We start from the raw sequence: 13,933 nt of genomic DNA on the forward strand, positions 1-13,933 counted from the left end.
CCCATCATCCTATCAACAGGCCCATCATCCTATCAACAGGCCCATCATCCTATCAACAGGCCCATCATCCTAACAACAGGCCAATCATCCTATCAACAGACCCATCATCCTATCAACAGGCCCATCATCCTATCAACAGACCCATCATCATCCTATCAACAGACCCATCATCCTATCAACAGGCCCATCATCATATCAACAGGCCCATCGTCCTATCAACAGACCCATCATTGTCATATCAACAGACCCATCATTGTCATATCAACAGACCCATCATTGTCATATCAACAGACCCATCGTCATTATATCAACAGGCCCATCATCCTATCAACAGACCCATCATCCTATCAACAGACCCATCATCCTATCAACAGACCCATCATCCTATCCTATCAACAAGCCCATCATCCTATCAACAGACCCATCATCCTCATATCAACAGACCCATCATCCTATCCTATCAACAGACCCATCATCCTATCAACAGGCCCATCCTCCTATCAACAGACCCATCATCCTATCCTATCAACAGGCCCATCATCCTATCAACAGACCCATCATCCTATCAACAGACCCATCATCCTATCAACAGGCCCATCATCCTATCAACAGACCCATCATCCTATCAACAGACCCATCGTCATTATATCAACAGACCCATCATCCTATCAACAGGCCCATCATCCTATCAACAGGCCCATCATCCTATCAACAGGCCCATCATCCTAACAACAGGCCAATCATCCTATCAACAGACCCATCATCCTATCAACAGGCCCATCATCCTATCAACAGACCCATCATCCTATCAACAGACCCATCATCCTATCAACAGGCCCATCATCCTATCAACAGGCCCATCATCCTATCAACAGGCCAATCATCCTATCAACAGGCCCATCATCCTATCAACAGACCCATCATCCTATCAACAGGCCCTTCATCCTATCAACAGGCCCATCATCATATCAACAGACCCATCATCATCCTATCAACAGACCCATCATCCTATCAACAGACCCATCATCATCCTATCAACAGACCCATCATCCTATCAACAGGCCCATCATCATATCAACAGGCCCATCGTCCTATCAACAGACCCATCATTGTCATATCAACAGACCCATCATTGTCATATCAACAGACCCATCATTGTCATATCAACAGACCCATCGTCATTATATCAACAGGCCCATCATCCTATCAACAGACCCATCATCCTATCAACAGACCCATCATCCTATCAACAGACCCATCATCCTATCCTATCAACAAGCCCATCATCCTATCAACAGACCCATCATCCTCATATCAACAGACCCATCATCCTATCCTATCAACAGACCCATCATCCTATCAACAGGCCCATCCTCCTATCAACAGACCCATCATCCTATCAACAGGCCCATCATCCTATCAACAGACCCATCATCCTATCAACAGACCCATCATCCTATCAACAGGCCCATCATCCTATCAACAGGCCCATCATCCTCATATCAACAGACCCATCATCCTATCAACAGACCCGTCATCCTATCAACAGACCCGTCATCCTATCAACAGACCCGTCATCCTATCAACAGACCCATCATCCTCATATCAACAGGCCCATCATCCTATCAACAGGCCCATCATCCTATCAACAGGCCCATCATCCTATCAACAGGCCCATCATCCTATCAACAGGCCCATCATCCTATCAACAGGCCCATCATCCTATCAACAGGCCCATCAACAGGCCCATCATCCTATCAACAGGCTATCATCCTATCAACAGGCCCATCATCCTATCAACAGGCCCATCATCCTATCAACAGGCCCATCATCCTATCAACAGGCCCATCAACAGGCCCATCATCCTATCAACAGGCCCATCATCCTATCAACAGGCCCATCACCATATCAACAGACCATCACCATATCAACAGACCCATCATCCTATCAACAGACCCATCATCATATCAACAGGCCCATCATCCTATCAACAGGCCCATCACCATATCAACAGACCATCACCATATCAACAGACCCATCATCCTCATATCAACAGACCCATCATCATATCAACAGACCCATCATCATATCAAAGGGTCTGAATACTTAAGTAAATACGATTTTTTTTTGTTTTAGAATTTTGCACAAAAAAAAAGTTTTTTCTTTGTCATTATGGGGTATTGTGATGTCATTATGGGGTATTGTGATGTCATTATGGGGTATTGTGATGTCATTAAGGGGTATTGTGTGTAGAATGATGAGGATCGTGTTTTATTTAATCCATTTTAGAATAAGGCTGTAACGTAACAAGATGTGGAAAAAGGAAAGGGGCCTGAATACTTTCCGAATGCTCAGTATGTATATACAGTATATCTTTCTAGGCTGAATGACTCTGGTGTTTCTACAGGCTGATTATTATGGTATATCCTACAATAAACTCACCGCTTTTCACACACAGGTAGTCATTGTTTTCCTGTGATTATTTATTCACCATCATAATAATAATTTTCCTGAGATGATATAATCACTCATATCATCATCCACAGTAAAGACATGGTACTAATGAAATGGCTATTATCATTACAACATATTAGCAACCGGTCAGAGTATCAGAGGGTCAGAGTGGAGATGGAGGCCATATTGCGTTCTAATGCATACCTTTTCCACTAGGGGGAGCCAGAGTAGCTTACCAAGCAAGAGGAGCCTTGTGTCGTGTATATCCACTAGGGGGAGAGTAACTTACCAAGCAAGAGGAGCCTTGTGTCGTGTATATCCACTAGGGGGAGCCAGAGTAGCTTACCAAACAAGAGGAGCCTTGTGTAGTGTGTATCCACTAGGGGGAGCCAGAGTAGCTTCCCAAGCAAGAGGAGCCTTGTGTCGTGTATATCCACTAGGGGGAGCCAGAGTAGCTTACCAAACAAGAGGAGCCTTGTGTAGTGTGTATCCACTAGGGGGAGCCAGAGTAGCTTCCCAAGCAAGAGGAGCCTTGTGTAGTGTATATCCACTAGGGGGAGAGTGGCTTACCAAGCAAGAGGAGCCTTGTGTAGTGTATATCCACTAGGGGGAGCCAGAGTAGCTTACCAAACAAGAGGAGCCTTGTGTAGTGTATATCCACTAGGGGGAGCCAGAGTAGCTTACCAAGCAAGAGGAGCCTTGTGTAGTGTATATCCACTAGGGGGAGCCAGAGTAGCTTACCAAACAAGAGGAGCCTTGTGTCGTGTATATCCACTAGGGGGAGCCAGAGTAGCTTACCAAACAAGAGGAGCCTTGTGTAGTGTATATCCACTAGGGGGAGCCAGAGTAGCTTACCAAACAAGAGGAGCCTTGTGTAGTGTGTATCCACTAGGGGGAGAGTAGCTTACCAAACAAGAGGGGCCTTGTGTAGTGTATATCCACTAGGGGGAGCCAGAGTAGCTTACCAAGCAAGAGGAGCCTTGTGTAGTGTATATCCACTAGGGGGAGAGTGGCTTACCAAGCAAGAGGAGCCGTGTGTAGTGTATATCCACTAGGGGGAGAGTAGCTTACCAAACAAGAGGGGCCTTGTGTCGTGTATATCCACTAGGGGGAGCCAGAGTAGCTTACCAAGCAAGAGGAGCCTTGTGTAGTGTATATCCACTAGGGGGAGCCAGAGTAGCTTACCAAACAAGAGGGGCCTTGTGTAGTGTATATCCGCAAGGGGGAGCCAGAGTAGCTTACCAAGCAAGAGGAGCCTTGTGTAGTGTATATCCACTAGGGGGAGCCAGAGTAGCTTACCAAGCAAGAGGGGCCTTGTGTAGTGTATATCCACTAGGGGGAGCCAGAGTAGCTTACCAAGCAAGAGGGGCCTTGTGTAGTGTATATCCACTAGGGGGAGCCAGAGTAGCTTACCAAGCAAGAGGAGCCTTGTGTAGTGTGTATCCACTAGGGGGAGCCAGAGTAGCTTACCAAGCAAGAGGGGCCTTGTGTAGTGTATATCCACTAGGGGGAGCCAGAGTAGCTTACCAAGCAAGAGGCGCCGAGGCACTCTTTTTGACTAGCGATGACGTTTGAACTTCCGGATCCGGTGTTATATGCCTGTTTACAAATGCTAGCTACATGTCAGGCCAGTCTGGTGTTATATGCCTGTTTACAAATGCTAGCTACATGTCAGGCCAGTCTGGTGTTATATGCCTGTTTACAAATGCTAGCTACATGTCAGGCCAGTCTGGTGTTATATGCCTGTTTACAAATGCTAGCTACATGTCAGGCTAGTCTGGTGTTATATGCCTGTTGACAAATGCTAGCTACATGTCAGGCCAGTCTGGTGTTATATGCCTGTTTACAAATGCTAGCTACATGTCAGGCCAGTCTGGTGTTATATGCCTGTTGACAAATGCTAGCTACATGTCAGGCTAGTCTGGTGTTATATGCCTGTTGACAAATGCTAGCTACATGTCAGGCTAGTCTGGTGTTATATGCCTGTTTACAAATGCTAGCTACATGTCAGGCCAGTCTGGTGTTTATATGCCTGTTTACAAATGCTAGCTACATGTCAGGCATGTTTATATGCCTGTTTACAAATGCTAGCTACATGTCAGGCTAGTCTGGTGTTATATGCCTGTTTACAAATGCTAGCTACATGTCAGGCCAGTCTGGTGTTTATATGCCTGTTTACAAATGCTAGCTACATGTCAGGCTAGTCTGGTGTTTATATGCCTGTTTACAAATGCTAGCTACATGTCAGGCTAGTCTGGTGTTATATGCCTGTTTACAAATGCTAGCTACATGTCAGGCCAGTCTGGTGTTTATATGCCTGTTTACAAATGCTAGCTACATGTCAGGCTAGTCTGGTGTTTATATGCCTGTTTACAAATCAGGCTAGTCTGGTGTTATATGCCTGTTGACAAATGCTAGCTACATGTCAGGCTAGTCTGGTGTTATATGCCTGTTTACAAATGCTAGCTACATGTCAGGCTAGTCTGGTGTTTATATGCTTTACAACACATCTTTTTATATCCATATGATGTGCAAATGATACCAATATAGACGTTGTAATGGTATGCCTTGCTTAAAATTGATCTGGGATCCCAACAAAATAATGGGGTTCTATTGATCTGGGATCCCAACAAAATAATGGGGTTCTATTGATCTGGGATCCCAACAAAATAATGGGGTCCTTTTGATCTGGGATCCCAACAAAATAATGGGGTCCTTTTGATCTGGGATCCCAACAAAATAATGGGGTACTATTGATCGGGGATCCCAACAAAATAATGGGGTCCTATTGATCTGGGATCCCAACAAAATAATGGGGTACTATTGATCGGGGATCCCAACAAAATAATGGGGTCCTATTGATCTGGGATCCCCAAAAAATAATGGGGTCCTATTGATCTGGGATCCCAACAAAATAATGGGGTTCTATTGATCTGGGATCCCAACAAAATAATGGGGTTCTATTGATCTGGGATCCCAACAAAATAATGGGGTCCTTTTGATCTGGGATCCCAACAAAATAATGGGGTCCTTTTGATCTGGGATCCCAACAAAATAATGGGGTACTATTGATCGGGGATCCCAACAAAATAATGGGGTCCTATTGATCTGGGATCCCAAAAAAATAATGGGGTCCTATTGATCTGGGATCCCAACAAAATAATGGGGTCCTATTGATCTGGGATCCCAACAAAATAATGGGGTTCTATTGATCTGGGATCCCAACAAAATAATGGGATCCTTTTGATCTGGGATCCCAACAAAATAATGGGGTCCTATTGATCTGGGATCCCAACAAAATAATGGGGTCATATTGATCTGGGATCCCAACAAAATAATGGGGTCCTTTTGATCTGGGATCCCAACAAAATAATGGGGTCCTATTGATCTGGGATCCCAACAAAATAATGGGGTCCTATTGATCTGGGATCCCAACAAAATAATGGGGTCCTTTTGATCTGGGATCCCAACAAAATAATGGGGTCCTAATGATCTGGGATCCCAACAAAATAATGGGGTCCTATTGATCTGGGATCCCAACAAAATAATGGGGTCCTATTGATCTGGGATCCCAACAAAATAATGGGGTCCTATTGATCTGGGATCCCAACAAAATAATGGGGTCATATTGATCTGGGATCCCAACAAAATAATGGGGTCCTTTTGATCTGGGATCCCAACAAAATAATGGGGTCATATTGATCTGGGATCCCAACAAAATAATGGGGTCCTATTGATCGGGGATCTCAACAAAATAATGGGGTCCTATTGATCTGGGATCCCAACAAAATAATGGGGTCCTAGATCCAAAGCATAAACTACACAGTTGTTACAGTATTTGACAGATTTGATGCCTTCATGTTCCTGTTCAATGGAAACACTTATTCAAAAGGTTATTCTGGCCTTGATGACGGCAAGAAGATATCCACCTACCGCCACGCAAGAGCCATGACGTCGGTTCTGACCAGCCCAAGCCGGCTCGAGAAAAGCAGGGGGAAACTCCCGAGCGCCAGATATACCGCTAGGAGCTTCGTGTAATTGAAATGCAGTGCGTTCTGCACCAGTGTCCATACCCCCCGAATCAAATTTCCTTTCTAATACAACTAAGCCCATGGCAGCCCCCTGACAATAGCAGCGGGTCCCTCCACTGGGCCATGGCCAGTAGCCTTGACAGGGACACCTGAAGCTACCAGCGTAGGCTGCGAGATGAGTCCAGGTGAGTGGCTAGAAGGGCCCTGTTGTCCCAGGTGAGTGGCTAGAAGGGCCCTGTTGTCCCAGGTGAGTGGCTAGAAGGGCCCTGTTGTCCCAGGTGAGTGGCTAGAAGGGCCCTGTTGTCCAGGTGAGTGGCTAGAAGGGCCCTGTTGTCCCAGGTGAGTGGCTAGAAGGGCCCTGTTGTCCCAGGTGAGTGGCTAGAAGGGCCCTGTTGTCCCAGGTGAGTGGCTAGAAGGGCCCTGTTGTCCAGGTGAGTGGCTAGAAGGGCCCTGTTGTCCCAGGTGAGTGGCTAGAAGGGCCCTGTTGTCCAGGTGAGTGGCTAGAAGGGCCCTGTTGTCCCAGGTGAGTGGCTAGAAGGGCCCTGTTGTCCCAGGTGAGTGGCTAGAAGGGCCCTGTGGTCCAGGTGAGTGGCTAGAAGGGCCCTGTTGTCCCGGGTGCACAGGCAGGTTCATGCAAGCGATGACGGAGATTTGTTTCCTATGGGCCTGGCCCCTGGGAGGACCAATCAGATAGCTAGAGATTTACCTCTGAATGTTTTTGCTAGAATTCAGCCTACAAGTTCTACCTCCATGACTGGACTGTTTGAGGATAAGTGGCAAGTTAAAGGACTCGTTCCTTTTCCGTTCTCTGTGAGGGACATCCTTACAGGAGCTTGTGAAGCAGGGGAGGACATTCCTCATGTTAAACTATCCCTGGAAGGTGTCCCTGCGTGTCAGTAGGGAGCCTCACCGGGGACCCCGGTTGTGTCGTTTCTAGAAAGGTATATGTTGTCTCAGACCGGGTCCCTAAACCACATGGGACTCGAAGGTGAGCGTGCGTCCAAAAGTGTCCCTCGCCTCGGAAGTCCTACGGGTCCTTCTCCTCTGAGTTGTTTCCCTTTTCACTACCTCCTTCTGCTTCTGAAGAGCAACAAAGGTTACCTGTCCTGTGTCTGGTGCTTTATGAGACAGGGGAGGGTCACTAGGCACTGCTGTTAGTATAACACACAGGGTGATGAGACAGGGGAGGGTCACTAGGTACTGCTGCTAGTATAACACACAGGGTGATGAGACAGGGGAGGGTCACTAGGTACTGCTGCTAGTATAACACACAGGGTGATGAGACAGGGGAGGGTCACTAGGTACTGCTGCTAGTATAACGCACAGGGTGATGAGACAGGGGTAGTATATCACACAGGGTGATGAGACAGGGGTAGTATAACACACAGGGTGATGAGACAGGGGAGAGTCCCTAGGCAGCGCCCCGTGTTCGCAATTACAAGACTGCTGCATCTGGCAGAGTCAGTTCTGGATGGTCTGCCATGTACTGTTTCATTTAGTGTCTGTTGGGGTCGGCTAGGGGTGTGATTATATTTCCCTATTGGCCATGTATAGGAGACATGTATAGGAGACATGTATAGGAGACATGTATAGGAGCCATGTATAGGAGACATGTATAGGAGACATGTATAGGAGGCATGTATAGGAGACATGTATAGGAGGCATGTATAGGAGACATGTATAGGAGTCATGTATAGGAGCCATGTATAGGAGACATGTATAGGAGACATGTATAGGAGGCATGTATAGGAGACATGTATAGGAGACATGTATAGGAGCCATATATAGGAGCCATATATAGGGCAGTGCCGTGTATTCATTGTTGACCCCCCCACAAATAATGTATGCTTGTATCTTTCGTCTCTCTGTGTTTAATCATTTTCCTTCAATTCGCAAGAAGCAGGATGTACATCTCCCCGGAGAAAGCATTTGTGTGAGCGAAACAGCGCCTCTTTCTCTGTATGTGAAGGCCATCTATTTGATGCCGTCTGGTCAAAAAGAGTATGACATTGTTGCTACCCATAGCATTGAGTGCAAGAGAAGCCAGAGAGCATTTTGGCCTCCCTTGATTAAATAAAAAAATAATAATAATAATAGCCAATCAGCATTGAGCTAAACTGAGTAAGCTCAACTGTGAATGGTTCTGTTGTCCGCCTGTGGCTAGCTAGCTAGCTAAAATGGTCCCTTCCCTAAATTAGTCATGGATGGAGATAGGAATTTGGACTTGTGGTTTTACTTAAAAGAAAATTCCACCCCCGAAAACTTTCAAGACATGTAACTTTCAAAATACAGAAATCATCCAGTATGATGCATTTGAAAACACCACTTCATATGAGTAAAATGCACCAAGGATCATTTCTGTATTCTTAAAGTTACACATCTTGCAAACTTGACTACCGACAAGGGAAAAAAATGTGGGACTATGACAACAATAATAACTAATAACCAAAATATAGTTTTTGGGTGGAGTTTCCCCTTTAATACTCAGTACTGTCCAATGCTTTTAACTGTGATTCTGATCTAAACATCCATTCATACATTGTTGTGCCCCCTGGCCTGAGATGGATGGAACATGTAGTTGTAGAAGGATAACGTTATCTAGATAGACGTTGCCTTTGAAAGGAAGTAAAACTAGCGAGCAAGCATTTTAGCCTGCTAGCCTGGGACAACATAAGATAAAAGCATGTACTGTATGACAGAGTCATAGACTGTTTCGTCAACATGAAAGAGAGGAGGATGACATTGGTGTTTCTCTACCAGTAGGGTGGGTCAACATGAAAGAGAGGAGGAAGTCATTGGTGTTTCTCTACCAGTAGGGTGGGTCAACATGAAAGAGAGGAGGAAGTCATTGGTGTTTCTCTACCAGTAGGGTGGGTCAACATGAAAGAGAGGAGGAAGTCATTGGTGTTTCTCTACAAGTAGGGTGGGTCAACATGAAAGAGAGGAGGAAGTCATTGGTGTTTCTCTACAAGTAGGGTGGGTCAACATGAAAGAGAGGAGGAAGTCATTGGTGTTTCTCTACAAGTAGGGTGGGTCAACATGAAAGAGAGGAGGAAGTCATTGGTGTTTCTCTACAAGTAGGGTGGGTCAACATGAAAGAGAGGAGGAAGTCATTGGTGTTTCTCTACCAGTAGGGTGGGTCAACAGGAAAGAGAGGAGGAAGTCATTGGTGTTTCTCTACAAGTAGGGTGGGTCAACATGAAAGAGAGGAGGAAGTCATTGGTGTTTCTCTACAAGTAGGGTGGGTCAACATGAAAGAGAGGAGGAAGTCATTGGTGTTTCTCTACCAGTAGGGTGGGTCAACATGAAAGAGAGGAGGAAGTCATTGGTGTTTCTCTACCAGTAGGGTGGGTCAACATGAAAGAGAGGAGGAAGTCATTGGTGTTTCTCTACCAGTAGGGTGGGTCAACAGGAAAGAGAGGAGGAAGTCATTGGTGTTTCTCTACCAGTAGGGTGGGTCAACATGAAAGAGAGGAGGAAGTCATTGGTGTTTCTCTACCAGTAGGGTGGGTCAACAGGAAAGAGAGGAGGAAGTCATTGGTGTTTCTCTACAAGTAGGGTGGGTCAACAGGAAAGAGAGGAGGAAGTCATTGGTGTTTCTCTACAAGTAGGGTGGGTCAACATGTTTTTCTACTTGCACAAACGCACGCACGCACACAGAAATCAGAACCATGGACAGCACGCACACAGAAATCAGAACCATGGACAGTCACGTCCTATTTAGCTTACCTTGATTGGGCTAAATAGTTTTTGATATCTTTGAGTTGTCCCTGCGTTAGAATAAGCATAAGTCATTTGATGATGTTGACATGTTAAAAGTTGAAATAGTGATGAAATAGTGGAGGCAGCTCCTGTTTCTGACTTGTGGTAACTCTCTGTCGTTCTAATCGGATTTTAGTAGTCCCGAACACGTCATAAACATTAAGTGGCTTGGCCATGCGGTAGGTCATGTAACTGTTTGTTACATACAATATGCTTTGAGGACTTCCAGGGTTTTGTGATGAAACAAAGATGTGGTTGAATTTATCCTGCCACTGTGTCTTCTTATTGTCTCTGCCTTTTAGGCCTACAGTATATATCAGGGTGTCAGTGTAACGGATGTGAAACGGGTAGCTTAGTTAGCGGTGCGCGCTAAATAGCGGTTCAATCGGTGACGTCACTTGCTCGGAGACCTTGAAGTAGTGGTTCCCCCTATGGCGATATCGCATTCCGCCACAAGAGGGCGCCACTAGAACGTTTTATTATCGAAATTGATGATTTCTCTGGCTGAGGCTCTTTCTTCACAGATAAACGATAACTTTTGTGTTACTTGTTTAATTGCAATTCTAATGTATATCTGATATAAGTAGGGTGAGTTTTACCAGTGAACAAGCACCAAACCAGCGTGCGTGAGTGCAGAGTTGGATGGTGAGACGTGCATTGCATGACGTGCAATTTTGTGCCGTTCCTAACGGAATAAATCTACATGACTGGTGCTACATGTTGGAGTTCCGTGTCGATGACTGATTGTACACAACGCAAGAAGAGTACTGTTACATCAAGGCATATGAACTAACAGGTTATAGAGCAAACAACGCAATTATCACAACACATAGGTTGTAAAATGTCTTCTTCCCCGGTGATGCTATCCATGGATCACTATTAAATATAGGGAATGAAATTGAGCTGACATTTTACAACGCAATCTCAGAAATGACAACTGCACAGAGCCTATACCAGACCCGCTATATTAGAAGATCGTGTAATTCCAGGATTGCAGAAGAATATGTTGTTTTTTTCACCCGTATGAGCCAATACATATTTGGACCATGGATAAACAAACATATTTCGTTCCATAATTTATATGGTCCACATTTGTGCGTACATTTATATTATGGGCAAACAGCTCATATCACCATCTTTCATAGACCACGAATGGGTGTATTTGTCATAATATATTTTGTTGAGGGGAAAATATGTTGTCTTCTAATAATTTAACCGGTATAATCACAAGATACATTTTCCCCCTGATTTAACACAGACATGCATAACCATCCATCCCCTCAGTAATCACGGATGTCAGGTATATCATTCAACAAATCGCAGCGCATCATAACGGGGCTTTCCTCGGTTTTACCAGACAAATCTAATATCCCAGATAAGGATCTAGGAACGCCCCTCGCCGCCTATTCATCATACGTGTAACAGTTGGAATTTAAACAGAGTAGATGTCAGTTATTTTTCTAGATGTTCAGAGCCCCTACCTGATTCACAATGTCCATCTTGGCTGCCTTGCTCGTTGGTATGAGGAATTGCGGAGCGGCGGGAGGGAGTCGTCAGAACCGACCGTCCTCGGTGGAGGAAGGAGAAGGATACGGGAACTGCTCAAGATGGCATGTGATAAACAAAAGACACACAACGCGAGTTGCCACGACCATCAGACTGGATCATACATAGACTTGTAGATAACTACAAATAATCAAATACATGTCTTTGTTTATGGTTCTTAGAGCCAGATGATACACATTTGTTTTTGGAAACTATTTTCTGCCTTTACTAAAGCTGGTATCTTTCTGATACTTGTTTCCGTTTAATAATGAATTTCCCCACTGCCTGACCAGGGTGCTGCTGTCCATGGTTCTGAACTGTTTATGTGTGAGCCAATAGTGGGAAGTCATATTTTGCAAGGGTAGGAAGCATGAGTTTTAAAATCACCAACATAACAACGACACAGTGTTGTCAAAGACTTAGTAACTTAAGTTGTAGTCACGATCTGGTTACCTATAACTGCAAACAGTCCAGGGGGCGACAAGGCCTGTAAGGACCTGCCTTGTTGATAGTGTTGTTATGAAGATAGAAACTAGGGCCTGTAAGGACCTGCCTTGTTGATAGTGTTGTTATGAAGGTAGAAACTAGGGCCTGTAAGGACCTGCCTTGTTGCTAGTGTTGTTAAGAAGGTAGAAACTAGGGCCTATAGGACCTGCCTTGTTGATAGTGTTGTTATGAAGGTAGAAACTAGGGCCTGTAGGACCTGCCTTGTTGATAGTGCTGTTAAGAAGGTAGAAACTAGGGCCTGTAGGACCTGCCTTGTTGATAGTGTTGTTATGAAGGTAGAAACTAGGGCCTGTAAGGACCTGCCTTGTTGATAGTGTTGTTATGAAGGTAGAAACTAGGGCCTGTAAGGACCTGCCTTGTTGCTAGTGTTGTTAAGAAGGTAGAAACTAGGGCCTGTAGGACCTGCCTTGTTGATAGTGTTGTTAAGAAGGTAGAAACTAGGACCAGCCTTGTTGATAGTGTTGTTAAGAAGGTAGAAACTAGGGCCTGTAGGACCTGCCTTGTTGATAGTGTTGTTAAGAAGGTATAAACTAGGGCCTGTAGGACCTGCCTTGTTGATAGTGTTGTTAAGAAGGTAGAAACTAGGGCCTGTAGGACCTGCCTTGTTGATAGTGTTGTTAAGAAGGTAGAAACTAGGGCCTGTAGGACCTGCCTTGTTGATAGTGTTGTTAAGAAGGTAGAAACTAGGGCCTGTAGGACCTGCCTTGATGATAGTGTTGTGAAGAAGGTAGAAACTAGGGCCTGTAGGACCTGCCTTGTTGATAGTGTTGTTAAGAAGGTAGAAACTAGAGCCTGAAGGACCTGCCTTGTTGATAGTGTTGTTAAGAAGGTATAAACTAGAGCTTGTAGGACCTGCCTTGTTGATAGTGTTGTTATGAAGGTAGAAACTAGAGCCTGTAGGACCTGCCTTGTTGATAGTGCTGTTAAGAAGGTAGAAACTAGAGTCTGTTACGACCTGCCTTGTTGATAGTGCTGTTAAGAAGGTAGAAACTAGGGCCTGTAGGACCTGCCTTGTTGATAGTGTTGTTATGAAGGTAGAAACTAGGGCCTGTAAGGACCTGCCTTGTTGATAGTGTTGTTAAGAAGGTAGAAACTAGAGCCTGAAGGACCTGCCTTGTTGATAGTGTTGTTAAGAAGGTAGAAACTAGGGCGTAGGAGCTGCCTTGTTGATAGTGTTGTTATGAAGGTAGAAACTAGAGCCTGTAGGACCTGCCTTGTTGATAGTGCTGTTAAGAAGGTAGAAACTAGGGCCTGTAGGACCAGCCTTGTTGATAGTGTTGTTATGAAGGTAGAAACTAGAGCCTGTAGGACCTGCCTTGTTGATAGTGTTGTTATGAAGGTAGAAACTAGGGCCTATAGGACCTGCCTTGTTGATAGTGTTGTTGTGAAGGTAGAAACTAGGTCCTGAAGGACCTGCCTTGTTGATAGTGTTGTTATGAAGGTAGAAACTAGGGCCTGTAGGACCTGCCTTGTTGATAGTGTTGTTAAGAAGGCAGAAACTAGGGCCTGTAGGACCTGCCTTGTTGATAGTGTTGTTAAGAAGGTAGAAACTAGAGCCTGTAGGACCTGCCTTGTTGATAGTGTTGTTATGAAGGTAGAAACTAGAGCCTGTAGGACCTGCCTTGTTGATAGTG

General features: G+C 45.0%; 1 protein-coding gene across 2 annotated transcripts in view; it reads right to left on the reverse strand.

Moving 5' to 3' along the window:
- Positions 1-11,840, reverse strand: part of LOC115122600 (synaptophysin-like) — a 34,654-nt gene extending 22,814 nt beyond the window's left edge. The window contains exon 1 of one of the 2 annotated variants that reach the window (XM_065006121.1): positions 11,729-11,840. In XM_065006121.1, the coding sequence (XP_064862193.1) occupies positions 11,729-11,746 (18 nt within the window). In that variant the 5' untranslated portion in view covers positions 11,747-11,840. Of the gene's footprint in view, positions 1-10,214; positions 10,343-11,728 lie in introns of those variants that run through there. The other variant, XM_065006120.1, reaches the window with a different exon arrangement.
- Between the last annotated feature and the right edge of the window lie 2,093 nt (positions 11,841-13,933).

The sequence above is a fragment of the Oncorhynchus nerka genome, linkage group LG20, assembly GCF_034236695.1.
Source record: "Oncorhynchus nerka isolate Pitt River linkage group LG20, Oner_Uvic_2.0, whole genome shotgun sequence".
Classification (NCBI taxonomy): domain Eukaryota; kingdom Metazoa; phylum Chordata; class Actinopteri; order Salmoniformes; family Salmonidae; genus Oncorhynchus; species Oncorhynchus nerka.